This window comes from Podarcis pityusensis (genome assembly GCF_964106645.2).
Source record: "Podarcis pityusensis genome assembly, chromosome: 16".
Classification (NCBI taxonomy): Eukaryota; Metazoa; Chordata; class Lepidosauria; order Squamata; family Lacertidae; genus Podarcis; species Podarcis pityusensis.
The window spans coordinates 19795954-19819187 of record NC_138041.1 but is presented as its reverse complement, the minus strand read 5'-3'; the positions used below and the strand labels follow the sequence as shown (position 1 = coordinate 19819187).

At 46.4% G+C, this 23234-nt stretch overlaps 1 protein-coding gene across 3 annotated transcripts in view; it reads left to right on the top strand.

The window, feature by feature from the left end:
* Positions 1-23234, top strand: part of FBXW8 (F-box and WD repeat domain containing 8) — a 64002-nt gene that overhangs the window by 13446 nt on the left and 27322 nt on the right. For all 3 annotated transcript variants that reach the window (XM_080986326.1, XM_080986325.1, XM_080986324.1), the window contains 3 exons: positions 3378-3542; positions 4968-5056; positions 17364-17521. In XM_080986326.1, the coding sequence (XP_080842452.1) occupies positions 3378-3542; positions 4968-5056; positions 17364-17521 (412 nt within the window). The remainder of the gene's footprint in view (positions 1-3377; positions 3543-4967; positions 5057-17363; positions 17522-23234) is intronic.

Genomic DNA, 23234 nt, shown 5'->3' with positions numbered 1-23234 from the left:
AGTGAGAAAGCGGGATCTCAAATCCAAACTCTTCTCTTCTTCTGTGGCATTCCAACACCCACCAGTTCAATCCAGCATGGCCAAAGGTCAGGGTTGAGAAGGGGAGTTTCAGGTTCCACAACCACTGCCTTAAGATGTCCTCTGAGTGCCCAAAGGAATCTGAGCTTGGCTTAAAACAGTGGTTCCCCAAAATCCCTGCTCCCAGTGGGAGACCTGAAAATTGCTGGTTGCCTTGGCTTGCCCCACTGTGATTTTTCTGCATGTTGAAGCAATTGTAAGGCGCTGTGCTAGTTGCCGTGCGATTTTTAATCATACTTTTCTTGCTGTTTTTATTTTTTCTATTGTATTTTATTGCGTTAGAATTTGCCTTCTGCAGAATTCAGTTTGTCAAACAGTAAAATGCAATGTAAGAAATATATTTGAATATAAGCCGTAATTTTAAAAATCCAATTAAAAACCAGTGTATTTAATGCAGACATGGCACAGCCCACCAAATTGAAGTTCTTGGACCATGGTTTGGGACCCCCTGGCCTGCAACATCTGGCCTTCTCCATGAGAGATTGCATCATGATTTTGGGAGTGCTTCCCCCCCTTTACTTAGTTTTATGATTAGTGTCATGAACGGAGCCTTAAACGGCTCAGAATGTCAATACCTCAAGGACCCCATACGAATCGACCCGAACCCTGCAATCATCATTTGAGACTGTTATTCATGTGCTCCCTCTACGAGAGGTCCAGAGGGTAGCCGCATGATAGCGAGTCTTCTCTGCGGTGAGATTTCTTGCTGCATGTATCTGGGGCTCAGAGCAACAGGAACAAGCCCACATTAATCTCTGCTGCTGATGGAGAAGGGCCGTAGCTCAGTGACAGAACATCTGCTTTGAATGTAGAAGACCCCAGGTTCAGTCCCCAGTATATCCAAGGTGGGGCTGGGAGGGAGCCTTGTCTGAAACCCTGGAGAGCCCCTGCCTGCCTGTGTTGACAGTGCTGAGCTAGATGGACCCATGGTCTGAATCTTAAGTATAAGGCAATTCTCTATCATCCTGAAAACCAGAGTGGGCAGAAACTTGGCAGTAAAACTGTGGGCGATTTAAAACAGAAAAAACACACACATGGTGGAAAAACCATAAGGCAAATCAGCCTGTCGGGCGAAAGACCTGTCTGAATCATATCTGGTTTTTTTTTAAAAAAAGACATTTACTTGTTCTTTGGAAGGTTTCCAGAGAGGGTTAGATGAGGCCTGGTCTCAGAAAAGGAACTCCAAAGCACAGGAGCAGCCAGTGAGAAGTTATTCTCTGCTCCCCCCCCTCCCAGGTGTGCATCATGTTCCTTAAACCCCGGGTAGCCACCATCCAGATATTTCTGGAGTGCAGCTCCCATGACCTCTGACCCCTGGCCATTTCGGCTGAGGCTGATGGGAACTGTAGTACAGAAAGACCTGGAGCGCGACACGCCAGCTGTCCCTAGATTAAATGCCCCCCCTCCCCGCCGGTCTGATTCAGCAGAGCATTTGTGTTTTTCATATCTCTACAGCATGGGTAGGCAAACTAAGGCCCAGGGGCCAGATCCGGCCCAATTGCCTTGTAAATCCGGCCCGTGGACGGTCCAGGAATCTGTGTGTTTTTACATGAGTAGAATGTGTCCTTTTATTTAAAATGCATCTCTGGGTTATTTGTGGGGCATAGGAATTCGTTCATCTCTCCCCCCCCCCAAAAAAAATATAGTCCAGCCCCTCACAAGGTCTGAGGGACAGTGGACTGGCCCTCTGCTGAAAAAGTTTGCTGACCCCTGATCTACAGCATATGGCATGAGAGAGAGAGAGAGAGAGAGAGAGAGAGAGAGCAGGCACTGAGCTGCAATTTAACTAAAGTGGCTGATAAGCCCACATGAAGGTTTATTCTGGGGGGAATAACAGCAGAGAGGAACAAAGGGACTTTATGCTACCTTCTGTATAGACCTGCCTGAATGTTAAGGTGGAGGTGGGGTACTGTTCTTAGGTGACACATAGCAGGGCCTTCTCTGTGTTGGTATCCTGTTTATTGAAATCTCTCCCTTTGGAGGTGTGTCTGGCACCATCATTTTACTTATTTCAACCATTGGGCAGGATGCATCTCTTCACCCAGGTTTTGAGGAGCCAATGAATTATTTTAGATTGGGTTTTGTGCGTCCCCTCCCTTTCCCCCCTTTTTTGCGCTGTCATAATCTTTATGCTATAATTGTACTTTTAAGTCAAGAGTCCTCAACCTTTTCAGACCGGTGACCCACCTTTAGCCCAAACATGCATTTGGGAATTAATTTTACACTGTATAGTTCTACTGCAGTAATGTTGCTGCTCTGCCCCCCTGGAGGGTCTCTACCCCACTGGCTGAGGACTGATGGTCAGGGTAGAAAAGGAATCGGAAGTGGAGGGAAAGGAGAGCAAGTTCATTTTCCAGTAGCATCAAGAGCTGCAATGAATAGGCGTTGGAAGGGTCAAGATCTACACAAAATCTTTATTGAACCACTTTTATTAAATCTGCCAGGACGATCAGGTACATCTATCACTCTCAGTGTTGCCAAGCAAAACCCACCAAGAACTGACCCCAGACACTTTGTAATTTTCCTCTTTGGAGTTTGTGACATGACTACAACTTTTAAGATGTTGGTGCCCTTGTTACTCTGTGCTACTTTTATTTATTGTTTTCAACATGTTCCATACACTTCTTATTTTGCTTCTTTAATTCTGGTCATGATCAATAAAGATTTGATTTGATGTGCTTTGGAAGGATTTCCAATAAATGACCTTGCACACTGGTACCAAAAGATGGTGGTGCGTTGCTTTATTAGACAAGCTCACACAAGGAGTGAGACTTGCTGGATGTGTTTGCAGCTGTATCCCCTTGTTTTACTGAGTATGCAGGAGTTAAGTGCGCCTGACTATCCCTCGCCTGCAGCATATTCTCATTTGTAGTTTTGGTTTGGGAGGGAGCAACAAGTCAGCCCAGAACCTGTAAGGAAGCTGCTTATTAATTTGAAACTGCCAGTAAACCAGTTTGTATTTACCTGTCTCTTCCATTCTTCCAATTGACTGTGGAACAGTGTATGAGTTATTTGTAACAATCCTTGAGTCTGCTTTCTAAGAAAATAAGAAGAGCCTGCTGGATCAGGCCAGTGGCCCTCCTAGTCCAGCATCCTGTTCTCACAGTGGCGAACCAGATGCCTGTAGGAAACCTGTAGGCAGGATCTGAGCATGACAGCAACTCTCCCCTCTCAGGTGGGGAAGAGAGACCATTATAACACAGCACAGCCAAACTTCACTTTTAACTCCATGCATGAAGATGCTGCCAGCCTCCAACAAACGTACTGTCTGGAGCTGATACCTGTCTTGCTGCTTTTAGGTTAGCAAGCCCTGGAAGGTCCTTGCAGAAGACCAGCTCCTTTGGTTCCGGTTGTGCCAAAAAGAAGGTTACCTACCCAACAGTCAAATATCTGATTCTCCTTTCTGGAAAAGGACCCTCCGGGAATGCCGGGAGAAGGAGCAGGTTTTAAGAACCAACTGGAAGGTAAACTCTGCGGGGGATTCTTCTTTTGGAATCCATTATGACTCTATTAGGCAGGGGTGGGGGACCTGTTTTAGCCTGAGGGTTGCATGCTTGTGACAGGCTGGGCCAGGGGCAGAAGTCAGCAGAGTGATGAATGGAAATTTTAACCTTGTATAATAAGCTAGTTCCTATAAAGCAAGAAAAGGGGGGCCACTCTTACGCTACCCTTATGCTATTCATATAATCAGTTATCAGTAATCAATATATTCATATATGCTCACATATAACAGGGCTTACAGTGAATTTTATAATCCATTTTGAATCAAAGGAAAGCTTTGCCTAAGCTAACTGCAAACTGCTTGGAACCGCAAGTCCAGAACTGACCTTTCACCTAGTAACATCCTGTACCCTGAAGGAAAGGGAAAGACATGAATCAGAGACACTGGTACAAAATCCCCCTCAAATGCAGGTTAAAATAGTCCACAGAACAGGAAGGGCCAAACCACAAAACTTGGGGGAGGTAAGGCCAGGAGATTCCCTGAGTCTCATTTCCTTGTTCTGTCCGAACTAGGGAAAAGGTCAGACTGCACATCATTTGTGCAGACAATGGAAAGCAGAAGTTAGGGAGTGAACTCTGCGCAAGGCTAGGAGCCTGGCAGATGCACGCTAATTGGTTATTCTTCGCTGGCGTCCATGACTGTCTCATGACTGTCTCATGATCTGTGATTTGCTCAGGTATAAAGACCTCAGGATTTGTATGCTTCGGGGTCCCAGTCTTTTGGAAAAGATTCCAACTGGGTCCATTATTGCTCAGCAATAAAACCTCACCTTCTTTTTCTCCAAAAGCTGTGTCTGTCTGATCCTTGTTTCACTCTAAGTGGGTACCACTTTACTTTCACGTGCTACACACACACACACACACACACACACAGGATCATACATCCCTTTCCATCCAAGCAAGCAAGCAAGCAAGAGGCATAATCAGAATTCAAGGATGCATTATTGCCAGGCTGGTGAGAGGTACGGCTCAGGAGGGTGGGTGACCTAGGCAGAGGCATATGATGGGTATCAACTCTCAATGATTTCAGACAGAGAACTTTCATAGCCCTATCTGGAGGCACTGGGGGGCAAGTTTGGCATCTTTTGGGCACAAAGCATGTGCCCTGCTATTGAGCCTTCCCCTGCATACAGGAACACAGGAAGCTGCTTTCTATCAAGTTAGACCCTCGAACCATCTACCTTAGTGTTGCTGGCTCTGACTGGCAGCAGCTCTCTGTGGTTTCAGACAGGAGCCTTTCCTAGCCATACCTGGAGATGGTCGAGATTAAATGTGGGGGCCTCCTGCATGCACAGAGCTATGACCCTTCTGGTGATGGGGAAGCAGAATGGTTGGGATTGCTACGTGGCTGATCAAGGCCAATGCCGCTCCCTTGTCTTCCTTTGCAGAACCGCATTGGCGCCGTGAGCCAGCTGCAGTACGAACTTGGGAAAGTTCTGTGCGATGTGCATTCTTGCGACGGGGTGGTCATTGCGGGGTAAGTACATGGTAGTTGGCTTCCTGAGAGTTCTGTTTTGCGGACTGAACACTTCTCCTCCCACCGGCAGCCTCGCTGGATGTTGCGTGGCCAGTGCAATGGGCTGTATCCAATGTAGCTGTGAGTTAAAGTCGCTTAGCTGTATACTTATTGCACTGGTGGAAGGTTGTTGCACAAGGGGAAATGCACATTCGTATTCAGAGATTGTTGGGCTGCAAGAATCAGCTGTTGCTCAACAAGCTTATGCCAAAACAACTGTTGTTCTAGATTCCTTTGTTGGCCAGCTTTTAAATTCTGCCATCCGCTGGAGCAAAGGTTCTTGTGCTGAGGGTCCGAGAATGTTGAGTGTTGCCTAGAAGAATTGAATTGACAGCCTAATTGAGGTTCTCAGGGGAGGGGAATTTTTTCAGGTACAGTTGCATGTCAGGCTAAAGGAGTACAGCAGGTTCAACAGAGAATGTTGGATACAGTCCACAGTGACCTCCTGGTGTTGCCAGACTAATTATACTTCTCATCATCCCTAACACTTGGGGCTGATGGGAGTTGTAGACCAAATATCTGGGGGACTACAGGTTTCCCATCCTTGCTTTAAGACTATAAAGTTTTATAAACTCTCAAACACAGCTCTACAAAGTAGCCATCTTCCGGGCTCAACCTGCTATCACAATCAATCATTTTTTGCTCTGTGTGTGTTTGCATCCAGTCTTTCTGGCCAGTTACACAGATCTTACAAACTTAACCAGAATAGTATCCATAATTCAGATAATTTGCTAGCAACACAAAGGTATCACATCTCTTTTGCTGTTGATTTACTACATGTCTTAGAAGTGGCAGCCAAAAAAATTATCTGTTTTTTTTCTTGTAAGATTTTCCTTGTTTTCTGTAATGGGCTAACATGACTACGCCTCTGAAAATTCCAAGGTGTAATACATGGGTAGGCAAACTAAGGCCCAGGGGCCAGATCCGTCTCAATAGCCTTTTCAATCCAGCCCACGGATGGTCTGGGAATCAGTGTGTTTTTACATGAGTAGAATGTGTGCTTTTATTTAAAATGCATCTCTGGGTTATTTGTGGGGTATAGGAATTTGTTCATATTTTTTTCCAAAATATAGTCCAGCCCACCACATGGTCTGAGGGACAGTGGACCGGCCCCCTGCTGAAAAAGTTTGCTGACCCCTGATGTAATACATTCGAAATAAATTATGAAAATCCAGATATGTGTGTGTGTGTGTGTGTGTGAGAGAGAGAGAGAGAGAGAGAGAGAGAGACCATAAAACTTGATCACCAAAAGCCAGCGGATTTCAAAACCTTGGTCTTGGCTTCAGGAAAACGTTCCATACATTGACAGTGGCATATCTAAGCAGCTCATGGGATCTTCGCTGAGAAACAAATGGTTAAGTATCCATGCAGGTCCTAATATCCACAGCATTTGATTAAGCATACTGGTATTTCAAGGAGATGAATCACTTAAGAGGTTTCTCTGTTAAACTTGAGGATTCCAGCAGAAACCCTGGAGCGAGACTTGTCTGCTTGCCTGCCTGCCTGCCTGTTTGTTTGTTTTATTTAGAGCATTTGTGCACCATACTTCAGCTCCAAGAGTGGCATAAATACTATCAGTTAAAAATAATAGGCAGTCTCCAGTCTCAGGTTTATGATTTTGAAGAAACCCTAAAAATGACATAAGGGAATCAAACTCGGGCGTGTTAGGTATTTGCATGATGGGTCACCAAACACACATCTTGGCGAAGAAGAAGAAGAAGAAGAAGAAGAAGAAGAAGAAGAAGAAGAAGAAGAGTTTGGATTTGATATCCCGCCTTTCACTCCCCTTCAGGAGTCTCAAAGCGGCTAACATTCTCCTTTCCCTTCCTCCCCCACAACAAACACTCTGTGAGGTGAGTGGGGCTGAGAGACTTCAGAGAAGTGTGACTGGCCCAAGGTCACCCAGCAGCTGCATGTGGAGGAGCGGAGACACGAACCCGGTTCCCCAGATTACGAGACTACCGCTCTTAACCACTACACCACACTGGCTCTCGAAGAAGAGAGCAAGCCAGTTTTGTCCTGTTAGATTAAGACATGAAATCCACTATCCTCTTTTCAGAGTGGCTACCCAGGACCTGAACACACAAGCACTATTACCCCATGCCCCTATGGTTTCCACCAGCTTGAATTCAGAAGCATTAATAACACTGGAGGCAAAGTTCTTGTGGCTTCCAGCCATCAATACCCTTATCTTCCATGAGTTAGTCCAGTCCTCTTTTAAAGCCATCCAAGTTGGTGGCAATCGCTGCCTCTCCTGTGGGAGCGAGTTCCAGAGTTTTAGCACTGCTCTTCATGAAGAAGTCATGAGCTGGGCTGCAGCTGGAGCTCTTAAGGGAGCTGAACACTGGTCCTTATGGGAGAGAAGCTGACAGGACAGCAGAGGTGACCAAAAGGGAAACAGGAGACTGAATCTGTACTTGAGAAAGTTACTGTCTAAGTAACTAAGTATGCTAGAGCTGAAAGCATTGATTGATCCACGGATTGTGTGTGTGTGTTTTTTTAATTGAAGACGGTCTCTGCAAAACAGTATCTGTTGCTGATGTTACTTACTTGGGGCTTAGTCACTTATTTGCCTAAAAGGGGGCTTAGAAATTTGAAACCTCTCAAAACACTTCTTTTTTCCAGAACTGGCTGCTCTAGAGGGTGTTGGGGAGGTGAACTCATTTAGCTCAGTGGAATTTGAGATTTTCTTTTTTTTAACCCTCCCCCCCCCCCACCGCCAAGAGCCTCAGCTCGTCTTTGGATTAAGAGCCTGACTGATGTATCCCCAAACCATAAAACTGAATCTGTTATTTAACAGAGATAAAACTTATTATTGTGGCTTTTAGCTGAAATGCCGGGGGAGGGGGGGAGAGGCAATGACAGTAGTTAAAAGCTAAACTCCGCTTGATACCCTTTCTTCATGCCTTGGAACGGGGTTTGAATTGGAGTGCTGAATGTCTCCCCTGGGCTGCATTTTCTGAACCACCCGAGAGAGATTTGTCCACTCCCACAACGGCACATCGTTTCTATTTATCACCACAATTGCTTTATCTGCAATGCAGAGTTGAAAAGGTTTATTAACGCAGGTCTTTTAATGCCCTGAGCCTTATCAATTCTGATCCTACGGTTTAAAAGGGGGGGGGGCGGTGGCTTTGAGAATGATTCTCCCAGGTTAATCAGTAATCTTACCTTGACCTAGACTGGAGTATATAGATCAGGTAGAGTCCCTCTCTCCCTCTCCCACCCCCTCTCTCTCCTCACCCCCTCCCAGCACGCCCCCCCCCCCGCTTTCCACCCTCCCAGTCTTTCAGAAGCCACCAAGCGGGCGCTCAGTAGAAGTGGTGATGTCATACGAACTGTGAAATTGGCTCAGCCCTGCCATAAATCAATGTATGGTATTTTACAGCAACGCTTCGTTTTAATGATACATTTTTGTAGAGTAGGATTAGAGTCAATTGTCTGTATAAAATAAATATATATCTCCTGCTCCATTAATGCCAGATTCTTTGAGTGGCGGAGACGAAGGCAGCTTGAACTAAATTCAGGGAGTAGTTCTTCCCTCCGCTTTTCTTTTTCTTTCTTTTTCAGGATGAAATGTTGAGAATTGATTGCCTCCCACTAATAGCTAAGTCGGTATTGACTGTGCCCCTTCAAAGGTCTTAATTTTTGCAACCCGCCCCCCCCCCTTTCAAACGTGGCTTCAGATTGCAGCTGGTGCGAGGCCTCGTTCAGGTATCTTTGGCAGAGGGGCTCGTGACATTTTGAGGACCCCAGGGAGGCGGATGTTTGCGCAGATTCGGTCTAGCTGGAAAGCTGCTGATATCTGAAAAGACCATTTCTGGAAGCAGCCAAGGCACACGGCAGTTCAGCCACTGCTTTCCCTCTGTGAGATCCAGACATTTTGCAAGCTTTTTTGGAGGGGGTCTAATCTGACATCACCCCAAGCAGCATCCATTGTGGTTTTGCTCCCCCCCCCCCTTTTGGGGGGGGTAGGGGACATAAAATCAAAATTAGATATGGTCATCATAAGACCAGTTCTTTTCTGAAAAGCAGAATAAACGTTATTGGTGCTGGCCACTGCTGGAAGCATCATGCCTCTGAACAGCAGTTTCTGTGAATCATCATTGGTGAGACCGCTGTCTCACTCAGGTCTTGCATGCCACAGTTCTGGCAGGTCTTAATATCTCGACTGAAACTAGAACCCTTCTCACCTTGATCTTAGAAGAGCCAGTGTAGTATAGGGGTTGGAGTGTCTGACTAACACCTGGGAGAGACCAGAGTTCCTATTCCCAATCGGCCATGAAGCCCACTGGGTGCCCACCTCACAGGGCTGTAGTGGGAATTAATTGGGATGGGGAAGAGCAACTTTCAGAAGCCACCTGAAGGCAGCCCTGTATCGGGAGGTTTTTAATGCTTGATGTTTTTATTATGTTTTTAGATATGCTGTAAGATGCCCAGAGTGACTTAGATGGGTAGGGTATAAATAAAGAAGAAGAAGTTGTTGTTGTTGTTGTTCATGTGTGCAATTCTGACTTGCTTGGAGAAAAATGTGGGTGTATATGCAATGCAGAAGCAAGGCTTTTGTGGCTCTCCCTGAGTCAGCATTGAAGCACACAAATCTAGCTTCCTAAGAGCCTGCCGGATCAGGCCAGTTGTCCATCTATTCCAGCATCCTTTTCTCACAGTGCCCAACCAGATGCCTCAGTGGGAAGCCTGCAAGCAGGGCACAAGAGCACTCTCCATCCCAGTGGTTTTCCAGCAACTGGTATTCGGAAGCATTCCTGCCCCCCATTGTGGAGGCAGAGCAATAGCTATCATGGCTTATAGCCATTGGTAACCTTCTCCTCCAAGAATTTGACCAGTCCTCTTTTAAAGCCTTCCCAGTTGGTGGCCATCACTGCTTCCTGTGGGAGAGAGTTCCATAGTTTAAAAATGCACTGCTTGAAGGCCTTCATGTTTCTGGCTGTGGCCAGTTGCATTTCTCCAGGAAGGATACAAATAGGGTGCAAAGGGAACAGCCCCTGTACTTTGCCCTTCTCCTGGTCCCCAGCCATGCTCCAGAAGTAGTAATGTAGGAAAGCTGCCTTCTCTCCAGCCAGACTCTTTGTCTACCCAGCTGCATTCAACACTTTCTATCTCTCTCCACGCAGTCCCTTTGCACCTCTGTGTCCCCACGAGAAAGAAAAGCCCAGCAGGGAGGCACGGCCCAGCCATAGAGGGCAGCATCCCTACACTGGCTGGGTCATTGTCAGTCACACATGCCACCTAACCAAAGAGTTCAGTGCCCAGAATGGCATAGCTTGGCCGTGTGTCCCTAACTGCTTGCCTTCCTGCCAGCTCTTCTGTTGCAGTGACACAAAGGTGTGCTTTTTTGTGAGGGGCCTTCTCTTAGAGAAGGAAGCTGGGTTTTAGAAGGAGACTGACTTTTGTCCGGCCGTCCGTCCCCCCTCCAGTCCCCTCCACCACAGGTTGTCTGAAACAGAAGAAATGATAACCTAATCAACAGGGCTAATTTTAGAGTGCCGCTGTGGGAGTCGAGGCCCCCAAGGTGTCTTACGCATGTTAGCTGCCTTGACGCCCACTGAAACCATGTACAGCAATCATCCTGAGCCTCAATTTACCCAGTAAGAGATGCATAGAAAAACTGGTCTTACCAGAAGCAAGCTCTCTCTCTTTTTTTTTTGAAGGAAACTTTACTGTTCCGTGGTGTGTTCTGGCTATTCCTAATGAGCATGTGAATTTTTAAAGCAAAGTACTGGTCCTTCTAACCCCTAGGGAGGGTGCGGGAACTGTGGCCCTCTGGGTATTGTTGGACTACAAATCCCATCAGCCCTGGCTGCTGGCCGTACAGGCTGAGAGAGGCAGCCACTGGCCCAAAGTCGCCCAGTGGGCTTAATGGCCAAATGGGGATTTGAACCCTGGTCTCTTCCAGGTCCCAGTACAGCACTCTAACCGTTACACAACACTGGCCACATATTCATGGTACAAACATTTGAAATCAATGGGCTTAAGTTAGTCACAGTGATTAATTTCACTGGGTCCGCTATGAGTACATCTTAACTAGCCGCAGCCTATAGCATCTAACAGTTCTTATATATTGGTTGACTTAACGTCAATAAAAACCAACCGAAGAATTAGAGAGAAGGATGAAGATGACTGGGGAAGGGGATGCATTTCCCCCCCACCCCACCGGCTAGAGATTAGGGGAGTTGAAAACAGATCGATAGTCTCCAAGCCAGCTACTCATTTCTCTAATCTGGAATTGTTCCTTAAGGCAGAAGAGAATTTAGACTCCAGAATGCGATTCATAGAGGAACAACTTGAACTCCCCATCTGCAGATACTTGCTATTCTTTTTGTTTAAACAAAAAATCTGCTGTATGCTAATTGTCTACAGCACCAAGTGTCCTTGAGAAGTCTGCATTTTGCAGTGCCATCTTAGCGGCTTTTTTTGTAAGCCTGGAAAGAAGGAGAGGGAGGGGAGAGGGAGAGGGAGAGAAAGAAATAGGTCTTTGCATTGTTTTGAAACCGGAGGCCCACGTGTCACAGGCTCCTGTTGCTTTAAGCTGCGCATCTGAGACACGCAGCCATAGAAAAGGCTGGTTGTATCCAGCATTGATTAGGGGTGAGGTAACCGCAAACATCGCAGCCTCCAAATGAAAAGGAATCCAAGGTCTGACCCAGAAAACAAGCATCGTAACCGCCGCAGCGCAAAGTGCTATTGATAAACATGCGCTTGCCAGATTGAGTTCTCTGATGTCAGGCCATAAGCACGGGGCTCTTTAGAAAGGCGAGTGACGAGAGAGCAGGCGCTCTCGGCCCCACAGCTCAAGTGCCTATCAATCAGTCTCCTCGGATGACTGAATGGGAAGAGAGGTGAAATTGAAGGGTTCGCCCCCCCTCCATAGACGAGATGAAGCCATCTTAAGGGGGCTGTTTTCTTCCACTTCCACTTCCACCTGGCGAACGGTGTGTTCCATGCTAGCATTGCCACCTATGCAGTGTTGCACAGTGGTTAGAGTGTCATACTAGGACCTGGGAGACCAGGGTTTGAATCCCCCACTCAGCCATGAAGCTCACTGGGTGACCTTGAGCCGGTCGCTGTCCCCCCCCCCCCCAACCTAACCTACCTCACAGGGTATTAAATGAGGACGGAGTGACCCACATACACTGCCTTGAGTTCCTTGGAGAAAAACGAGGGATATCAATGCAATAAATATAAGTATCTTCTTGTTAATTCAGTAAAAGTACAATATATTTGAAATTTGATCTACCAGGTTCGCAGATCACATTATTTATTTGCATCCCACCTTTCAAGGTAGCATACATTGTTCTCCTGCTCCCAGTTTCCCCCTCCTTCCTGTGAGATGGGTTAGGCTGAGAGTGAATGACTGGTCCCAAGGTCACCCAGTAACCATGGCTTAGTGTGAGATTTGAACTCTGGTCTCTCAGGCCTTGATTGGCATCTTAACCACTGCACCACATTGGCTCTCATTAAATCAAAATGCCTAAGTATAGGGGAGGGTGGGTTGGAGACCTCTGGCTCATGGGCAAGACTCAGTCCGCCAGACCTCTCCATTTGGCATGCAGAATCACCCCCCTCCCCAAACCAGGTGCCTCTGCCCCACACCTGATGTCAGGTGTATGGCAGGTAGAGATGCATCCTCAGGAAGCCCACACTTCAGCTCAACCCAGTGGAAAGCAGGATGGACCTCCTAAGAGTGACCTGATGCACGTGAAGTTCAATCCGGCTTAGTTTCCTCTGGGAATGGCCTGGTGTGCCTGAACCTTGCAGGACTGAGTTCCTACTCATTTGCACCCTGCAGAAAGCAGGATCAGAACATTAGAAGATCCCGCTGGATCAGGCCAATGGCCCATCTAGTCCAGCATCCTGTTCTTACAGTGGCCAACGTGATGCTTGTGGGAAACCTGCAAGCAGGGCATGATCACAAGAGCCTTCTCCCCTCCCATGGTTTCCAGAAAATGGTACAGTGGTACCTTGGTTCTCAAATGTCTTGGTACTCAAACAACCTGGAACCCAAACACAACAAACCAGGAAGTAAGTGTTCCGGTGTAAACTTTTTTTGAAAGCCGAACGTGCTCCGTTTTGAGTGTTACGCCTCCGTTTTCAGTGTTATGCTGAGGTCTGTCTGTTTTTGCCATTTATTTTGTGTTTTTGTTTTTGCGGCTCTTTTTGTTTTGTTTTGGTGGCTGTGTGGAACCCAGTTCAGCTACTGATTGATTGATTGTGTGACTGCAGTACATTGTTTATTGCTTTCATTTTATGGATCACTGGTCTCGTTGGATAGTAAAATTCATGTTAAATTGCTGTTTTAGGGGTTGTTTTTAAAAGTCTGGAACGGATTAATCCATTTTGCATTACTTTCTATGGGAAAGTGTGCCTTGGTTTTGGAACGCTTTGGTTTTGGAACGGACTTCCGGAACGGATTAAGTTTGAGAACCAAGGTACCACTGTATTCAGAAGCACTACTGTCCCTGACTGCAGAGGCAGAGAATAGCCGCTGTGGCTAGTAGCCAACCATAGCCCTCTCCTCTGTGAATTTGTCCAATCCTCTTTTAAAGCCGTCTAAGTTGGTGGCTGTCCCTGCCTCCTGTGGGGGTGAGTTCCATAGTTTAACTCTGCGCTGCATGAAGAAGTACTTTCTTTTATCTGTCAGGATTGAACTCCCTGCCCAGCAGCTTCCAGAGTCTTGGAAGGTTCCTGAGCAGTGTCTGCACAGCTGCAGAACCCATGCATGCGTGTGACTATGCAGAGATAACAAAAAACACATCATAAGTATAATAAATCAGTTCTAAAATTTAAGCAGATGGAAGAATCCCTCTTGGAAGAGCAACAAAGAGTGCTGAGATGCCTTAAATCAAGGGGACAGTTTTCAACTTGAGAGCCACATTCCCTCATTGTTAACTTTCCAAGGGCCTCGTACCCATGGAGGGTGGGAAGGCCTTATTCATTTTTTCAGCCTCCCTCCAGAATGTGCTCACCTATGAAGCCCAACGGCAGAAATTTTGAGTTTATGAGCTGTTGGATATTAGGTTTTCTAGGTGTGCAGTGACCAGCCTCCTGTCTCTTTCTTTCCAATCAACCAGGAACCAGCTAGACTTCTCAGTTTTGACTAGTTTAGAATGTCTCCCACTCTTTCATCAGTAAGATATTTCTTCTTCTTCAAAAGATAGCTGTTTGCCAGCAGTGGTGCTACGGACGATCCTCTTATTGACGGCTTATTTTGGGGTGTGTTTGTCAGCTTTGCGTGGCGTATCTTGCAGTTGTACTTTGCACAAACACTAATTAGACAGCCATCAACACTAGGGGCCAAAGGCTTACTAACAATGCAACAGTGATAGCCGAGTCTTAATTGGCTGAGTATAATTGCCATTAGGCAATGATAAGGACATCTGGGGCTCTGGAGAGAGATTGATTTTGGCATGGCGACTCGAGCTTTCTGCAGCTTTCCAATTTTTATTTATTTATTTATTTATTTATTTTTTCTCCGGGAAGTTGCCACTTCGTTGGGATAACACCCAGCTCCGTTCTGCCTCTTGCAGAGTCAGCCTGGCTGAAGCACCTCCTTTGTTTGGTTCTCATTCGCGCCTCGGTCTCTGCCAGCAGGCTCGAGAAACTGGATGCATAAGAAGCCGAGCCAGGGGTCTTCAACGCGGTGCCTGCGGGCGCTAGCGTGCTCACCAGCACCCCCTGTGGCTCCTGCAAAAGGTCTCCGTAAACATCCCCTCAAACATCCACAATGCATGAGCAGCTCTCTGCTGTTGCTGCTCAGTTCCTGCTTTCACTGGCTCTGCCTCACAAGCCAATATGTCACGGCAGCCATTTTGTGATGTGTGACGGCGCCGCGCCCCCCCCCACGCATGGCAGCCATTTTGTGACTGGCTCCTACAGCCCTTTATCAAAATTCCAAATGTGCCCACTGGCCTCAAAACAGTTGGTGACCCCTGAGTTATAGCACGTCACTAAATATGGGCCAAGCATACCCCTTCACGAGAGACCGATGATGGCACTTCCTGGCATTTCTTCTTCAGTTCAAAAGCTGTCACGTGGTTGGTGGGGATTTTGATGAGCTTCTCCTCCCCACTTCCCCAACGCTATCTGTCCTGTCAAAATCTGAGATCCCTCCTCCAAGAAACAGCTTCCTTTAAGTAAAAGCTTAAACTTCAGGAGGCCTGACCACACAACCCTTGTGTCTTGAATAGCTTGATGCTGCGGCACCACTTTGTTGGAAAACAAAATTGAGATGCGGAGAACTCCCAAGTGAACCTTGGAATCAGTGAGAGGCTGGATTTGGCATCTCAGAAAGGCCTGGGAAGCTCTACTCTTGTCCTTGTCCTAACTGGTCCTGAGGAAGGAAGCAGCATAGACACAACAGAATGGCCTCAGCACTTCTTGTCAGGTTTTATGCTCCTTCGGATAGGCCTGGAAGAGACTGTTTGTCCGCAGTCCTGGAGGGAAAACCTGTGAGAGTTGGGGAACATCTGGCTCGCAAGTAGTATTCAGCCTGCTAGAGTTCCCCATTTGGCCTGACAGAGCATTCCTCCTCTCCCCACAAACAACAACAACTCCATTATACCTGATGTCATATGCTTCACCCACCTGTCAGAGTTGGACCATAGGGTGGGGAGATAAAGATCTGGCCCACCAGACCAAAACTACCCCCCAACCCCTATTTAAGAGTCACCACCATACTTGCTTATGTTGGTCATCCGTTCCAACTGCGTGCAATGGAAGCTCTTCTGTGACACTCTCCTTTTGAGTTTCCCCCTGATTTTCTTTCATCACATCCAAGCAGAGGGAGCTGCTTCCAAGTCATAGAGTGCTAGGGGTCTGTTTTGCTTCCTGTACATAAGGATGGAAAAAAGAGACCCCTGCTGGGTCAGGCCAGTGGCCCATCTAGTCCAGCCTCATGTTCTCATAGTGGCCAAGCAGATGCCCCAATGGGAAACCCGCAAGCAGGACCCAAGCGCAAGCTTATTGTTGCATCCCATCCCCCCGCCGCCGTCCCGTGGCATTGCTACCTCCCAGCATGGCAGAACTTGCATCAGCAAAGTGGCTGAGCCTTATCTTAATCACCCTAGTGGTGCTTAAGGTAGATGCAACACCTGTTAGGTACAATGCCGTATCGAGTTCTGAGGATTTTCTAGGTCCACTGAGTCCAGCATCCTGTTCTCACAAGGCCAGCCAGATACTTATGGAAAGCCTGCAAGGAGGACCTGAGTACAATAGCAACATTCCCCTATGTTAAGAAAGGAAAGCCAAATAGGGATCTCTGCGTTTTGCCTAAGGATAGAACTGAGCGACAGCTGGTTGCTGTATTTGCAGAGGCGGGGGACCAGCCTCCCCAGGAGTCCTGGGGGCAACTTGACACCTGCAGAGCTCCTGAAAGTCTGCTACTGTCTTATCGCGTTCTGCCTTAAGACTGTTAAAACACGCAGGCAAGGAAGGCTTGAGCAACAGGCCTTTTTTCCACATCTAGTCCAACAAAAGAGTCTTGCGTAACTCAAAAGCTTGCACCTGTTTTGTGACTCTTTCGGTTGGCCTAAGAAAGGCACATTCCTCTAGTAATAGTTGCCACAACTTTACTATGTTAAGAGGCCTGCTGAAAATGTTTTCATTTCAGGAAACCTGTCTTAGCTGATTTAGGTGCATTTGCTCCAACTTTTTATTGGTTTTATCTTGTTTTTTTAATTGATGTTTTAATGTATATTTCTCTTTGGGTTACCTTTTGTCATGTGTTGCGTATACCGTAATCAGATTTCTGCACTGCTTGGATAATCCCAAGCCCACCCCATCCCCTGAGCAGGTGATATATAAATTTCCTGAATAAATAAACAATATGGAGTTTGGAGGTTTTCTAATAAAACAGTACCCTTTTTTGTGTGTGTATCGCAAGTCTGGAGAGATGCTGCTGAACTCCCATCTCCCCCAGCCATGGGCCACATTTGCAGGGGCCGATCGGAGTTTCTCTTCAGCAACACCTGGAAGGCCAAAGTTCCCCCACACCCGCCGTTGCCCTTTTGTTCACTTGTGAACGCAGCTGGTAGCATGAGTTTAAAAAAAGAAAAGGAAAACCAAGAGCAGTCCAGCCTCATTTGCAAAAGGGTCTTGTTCCTGTCGAAGTGGGAGGCCGAGAGGAGGAAATGGTGGATGGGAAGAGAAACACCTTGCTTTTGCCCACGACCACCGAGTTCCTTCTCCGTTGGCTCCCCCTGACTCCGACGCTCGCTTTTTTTTTGAACCCGTTTCCCGCTTTCCCTTCCAGCTACACGTCAGGGGATGTGAAGCTGTGGGACACTCGCACCTGGGACTACACCGCTCCTGCCCTGGACCCCGAGCGCGGCTTGGCCGAACCCGGCCCCCGGCCGCATGCCTCCTTTGTGAGGATAAACAGCTCCCTGGCAGCGGCAGCGTACGAGGATGGTAAGTTAACGGCGACTCTTTCCTAATATTGTTTTCTAAAAGCGCCCCCCCCCCAGCAGCTGCGCCCAGCTTTTGTGTGCTCGCGTGTGTCTCTGTGACAGCGACTCTAATCCTTTCTGCACACAACGTGTGTGTGTGTATGTGTGTGCTCACACTTGCTTTTATGTGGGGAAAAGTTGGCTGGTAACCCTCGGTGCATTAGGAGGCCTTGGATCGCGCTGCCCATTAAAACGGCTGCTTTTAATTCCTCCTGGAGCTGCCACTCGGGGTAACCGTGCCAGGCTGCAGCCCAGCCAAACTCGTCTTGAGCAAACAACTTGTTTTGGCTCTCTCTCTCCCCCCCCCCTTTTTTCTTGAGATGCAGGGAGATCAGCTCACGAGACAAAAGAGCGAACCAGATATTGTTTGATGAATGCAAATCCGGGCCTTCTGCCTCGTTTCCCTTCCTCTCCCCGTCCCCTGCCCCATCTCTGGTGTGCTGAGCACACAGAGAATATATGGCAAAATAAAGTCTGTGGATCAGCTTTGATCTGCCTTTCCTTCTTGGACAGCAAGAGAAGGTGGCTGGCCTGCAAAAGAAATGCACGTGTCCGTGGCCAAAAATGTGTGTTGGATGCACACTTGCAGAGGGAGACAAGAGCGGGGGCGGGGGGGAGTCTCTTTCTGTGGGATCTAGAGGCCCTCTGTTAGGCATGTTTTCCAAATGAGCAAGCGTGCTTGTTGCCGGAAGTAGCATGGCCACCTGTGCAGCTGCACTCAAAAAGGCCTGTCTAAACTTGTTGCGTTGATCATGCAAAGGATATTACGACTGTTTATCGTTTTGGTCCTCCTAGCAGCTCCTGGGCTGGTTGTTCTGATTTGCGCTTTACAGCGAAAGGGATAGAAACCAAGAGTTGGGGGTAACATAAGCTGGTCCCAAGTTGTTAAGGGTTTTATACAGACCCTCCAAGTTCTCCTGTTTTCCAGGGACAGTCCCGGATGTACAGAAGCCATCCTGGTTTCTGATTTGATCCTGGAATGTCCCACTTTTCCTTAGGATGTCCCTGTTTTCATTGGAGAAGTGTTGTAGGGTATAGAGTTATGCAGCCTCCAAGCCAAGGAGATAAGTAACTATACAACCTTTAGAAGACATCTGAAGGCAGCCCTATATAGGGAAGTTTTCTTTAAAAAATGCTTAATGCTCTATTATGTTTTTATACATGTTAGAATCCACCTAGAGTGGCTGGGGCAACCCAGTCAGATGGGTGGGGTATATAGAACAGAACAGAATAGAACAGTAGAATGGACATATTCATCTGAGAAACGTTGGAGGGTATGCTTTATATGCTAATAGTAACACATGCCTACTAGTTTGCTCCCAGACACAATTCAGAGTGATGATAGTGATAACCTTGTAAAACCCTCAATGGCTTGTGCCCAGGACACCCAAGGGACCACCTCCTCCCTCCTTCCAAAGATCTGAAGGAGAGGCCCTTCTCTGAGGACTGTTGAGGATGATTAGCGGTGGGGCCTTTTCAGTGGCTGCACCAATACAGTGGAATAGCTTTCACCGTAAAGCACAGATGGACCCTTCTGGCTGCCTTTTGCTGATGGGTAAAAACATTTTTGTTCCACCAAGCTTTTGCCTTGCTTCCTCTGCTGTAGTTGCTTTTTAAATTGATTATACTGTGTTTTATTTGTTTTAAAAGATTTTATCTTTATTTTCATTTTTACAGTAATTTCAAACAGTTACAACCTGCCGTCTGTGGTGCAGTGAAATGGCAGGATAGACCATATTTGTCTGTGTATAACACGAACACATGTATAAAACAACACCCTATTTCTGGAAGCCCCAAATTAAGAAGTTTAAAAATTAAGAAAGTTGTTGAGTTTTGCAAAAACATTGTTGAGCATCTTTTGTAAGTTCACTGGGCGGTTGTTGAGCTGTTTTCCAACAATCCCCCGCTCTGGCTGACGGTACTGTCACCGTCTACTCTTCCTGAGTGGGCAAGCAGCCCGTGTATAAGATGACCCCCCCAAAATTTTATACATTGAAAAATACGGTAATATATTTTTATATACAGTAGGTAAGTCAAAATAATTAATATTTATTAAAGTTTCAGAAAGAATAAAATCACATTAATAAACAAGAAAATTTTTAACAAAAACAGAGAAAAATACACATACAAAATACAAAATACAGAAAAGTAAAAAAAAGAAAAAAGAAAAAAAAACAGTTAAAAATAGTTCCGTCTTTTCATAACTTCTTTTACATTTACTTGTTTCCCGGACTTCCTCATACCTCCCTCTTTTGTATTCCAGTTCAGTTTGTAAGCCCAGCAATTTCTTTCCCTCCCTTTTAATTCCAATCCTAAATCTTAATATATTATGACATTAGATTTTTACCTATTTAAAACCAATTTTTCCATTTCTTTTAACCTTTTTGATCCTAATCCTTAATCTTGATATATTTATAGCTTTAAAGCCTGTACAGCTAGAAGCCACTTAACTTCAATCCAACATCACTCTAACATTCATTAATTTTGCAATGTTTCTGTAAATAATCTTTAAATTTCTTCCAATCTTCTTCCACCGACTCTTCTCCCTGGTCACGGATTCTGCCAGTCATTTCCGCCAATTCCATATAGTCCATCATTTTCATCTGCCATTCCTCCAGTGTGGGTAGCTCTTGTGTCTTCCAGTACTTTGCGATGAGTATTCTTGCTGCTGTTGTAGCATACATAAAGAAAGTTCTGTCCTTTTTTAACACCGATTGGCCGACTATGCCCAGGAGAAAGGCCTCTGGTTTCTTCAAGAAGGTATATTTAAATACCTTTTTTAATTCATTATATACCATCTCCCAGAAAGCCTTAATCTTTGGGCACGTCCACCAAAGGTGGAAAAATGTACCTTCAGTTTCTTTACATTTCCAACATTTATTATTGGGCAAATGGTAGATTTTTGCAAGCTTGACTGGGGTCATGTACCACCTGTATATCATTTTCATAATATTCTCTCTTAGGGCATTACATGCCGTAAACTTCATACCTGTGGTCCATAACTGTTCCCAGTCAGCAAACATAATATTATGTCCAACATCTTGTGCCCATTTAATCATAGCAGATTTCACCGTTTCATCCTGAGTATTCCATTTCAGCAGCAAGTTATACATTCTTGACAAATTCTTAATTTTGGGTTCTAACAGTTCTGTTTCTAATTTTGATTTTTCCACCTGGAAGCCAATTTTTTTGTCCAAATTGTATGCCTCCATTATCTGATAATAATGAAGCCAGTCTCGCACTTTATTTTTTAGTTTTTCAAAACTCTGCAGTTTCAATCTATCACCATCTTGTTCTAAAATTTCCCAATATTTCGGCCATTTGACCTCCATATTGAGCTTTTTCAGGGCTTTCGCTTCCATCGGTGACAGCCACCTTGGGGTTTTATTTTCCAGTAAGTCCTTATATCTTATCCAAACATTAAATAAAGCTTTCCTGACAATATGATTTTTAAATGCTTTATGGAGTCAAAATAAAGTGTTGGATCTCCCCCCCCCCCCGCTAAATTGTAAGTTCTGTAGTTATTTCATACTACTGTTTAAGCCTGCCAGGCACTGTGCTACTGAACTGTAACCATCAAATAGACAACATTTGACCAATAAAAAAACTCTAATTGTTTAAGAAACCTAAGCTCATAATGTATGAAGAGGGCCTAAGTCAGCTTTCCGCAGCCTCTCTCCTCCTAACGCCTTGGACTACAAAACCTATGGTCCCTTGCCAGCACAGCCAATGGTCAGAGATGATGGGAGGTATAGTCCAAAAACACCTGCCAGTCCTTTCCCAATGGCACATAGGAATAGAGGGAGCTGCTTTATCCCAAGTCAGATCATAGGTCCATCTAGCTGCACACTGCCTACCTTGACTGGCAGCAGCTTTCCATGATTTCAGACCAGGGTCTCTCCCATCTTTACCTGAAGACGATGGGGATTGAACTGGGACCTTCTGCCATCAAAGTGAATGTTCTATCTACTTGAAGCTGCAGCCCTTCCCCTATTTTCCTTCCCACCCCATTTTTCCTTTTTAAAAGGGTAAGTTTGCTGAGACTTTTCTTTTGCATCTGGAGCGGCAGGGGAGAAGAGACCAAAATAATTTGCTCTGTTTTCAAAGCTACCTCAAGGCCTTTATTTCGTGCTTTTCCTCAACCCCTGCTTCCTTTTCTTTTGCGTACGTGTGTGCGCATGCGACCAGCACCGAGAAGCCATCTGGTAGCAATAGGAGGCAGCGCCGTCGGCCTCCTCTGTTGAAGCCACTCTGCAAACGCGTTCGACACGACACAGTTTTTTCCCTGCTCAGCAGAGCTCAAGCTGCGATGCCCTTGGCAGCCGATCTTCGCGAGGAGCCATCAAGGCGGCTCCTGCCCCTTCAGAGGAGGCCTTGTCATTCTCACAACCTGCCAGTCAATGCAGCAAGTTCTGTGGGTCACCTCGCCGATGGCATCCTTCTGCTCGCACCCACTACAAAACGGGTAGCCAAACACAATGCACCCTTCAGTTGCCGAAATGGACCTCCATTACCCCCTCGACTGTTGACAGTGCAGGCTTGGGGCTGATGGGAGTTGTAGTCCCTCAACATCTGGAGGGTACCAAGTTGGCTACCACTGCAATAAGCTGTTAGCTAAGCCACAGATACAGTATTTACTAAACAAAGGGAAAACAATACTTTATACTCTACTCCAATTTTTTGCGGCCGACGGAGCCTCCCACATCCCTTCTGCATTGAAGGTGTACCATGCAAAAGTGGTTTCCACCCTCTGTTATGCTGCCCCGCTCTGGGCCCCAGGGTCCAATTTAACATCGCTGGGGACATTGCAGAATCAGTTTCTCCGTCGCCTCCTGAAACTCCCCATGTGTGTGAGCAACGCAGCCATACGTCTGGAGTTAAGGATTGCATCATTGGAGACTGTCATCTGGAAGCTAGTCTTTGGTTATTGGCTGTCCAGCTGGCATAGGCTTCCCGACCATTACCTTTTTCAGTGCCTCTGGCGGGACGACTTTGTCAATCCGTGGGTAGGAAAAATCCATGCCAAACTTCTGAGCATCGGAATTTCTCCAGCGGACTCCTTAAAGATGAACCTACGCTCAGCCAAAAGCCTTATTGAGCAAAGATTAGCAGACATTGAAAACCAACACAACCTCGCCGGGGGTGGGGGTGTCTGCTCCCCCAGGTATCACGGAATAACCCCACCACTTGGCCTTCCATCATACATGTCATCTCTTTCATCTGTACCACACCGACTTACATTTATTCGTGCAAGGTTCAATGTCCTTCCATCGAACCTGCTGAGCCACAGATTTTCCAAGGGTTTGGTGTCTCCGCTATGCGTGTGTGACGGGAAAACTGTTGATTCTCTCCCACATATAATGTTCAACTGCCCCCTACATAGCATAGCCAGGACTAAATTCCTGGGTCCTGCTTTACTATGCTTGGTTGGCAGGCCTGTTGAGTCACATGCCGCACTACTTTTGCAGGATACAGATCCTTCTGTAACTCTGCAGGTGGCGAGATTCCTGAATGCGGTTATCTCACACACAAAAACCACCAAAAACAACAACAACATCAAAAACTAATCGGACAGTTTTGAAGAGAGTGCATGTCGGATCTCGTCTTCAGTTTTCCTTTTTCTGGGATCCGTCCCTTGGAGCTATCCGGGCCCCAAGCTGTTACCTGGCTCTGCT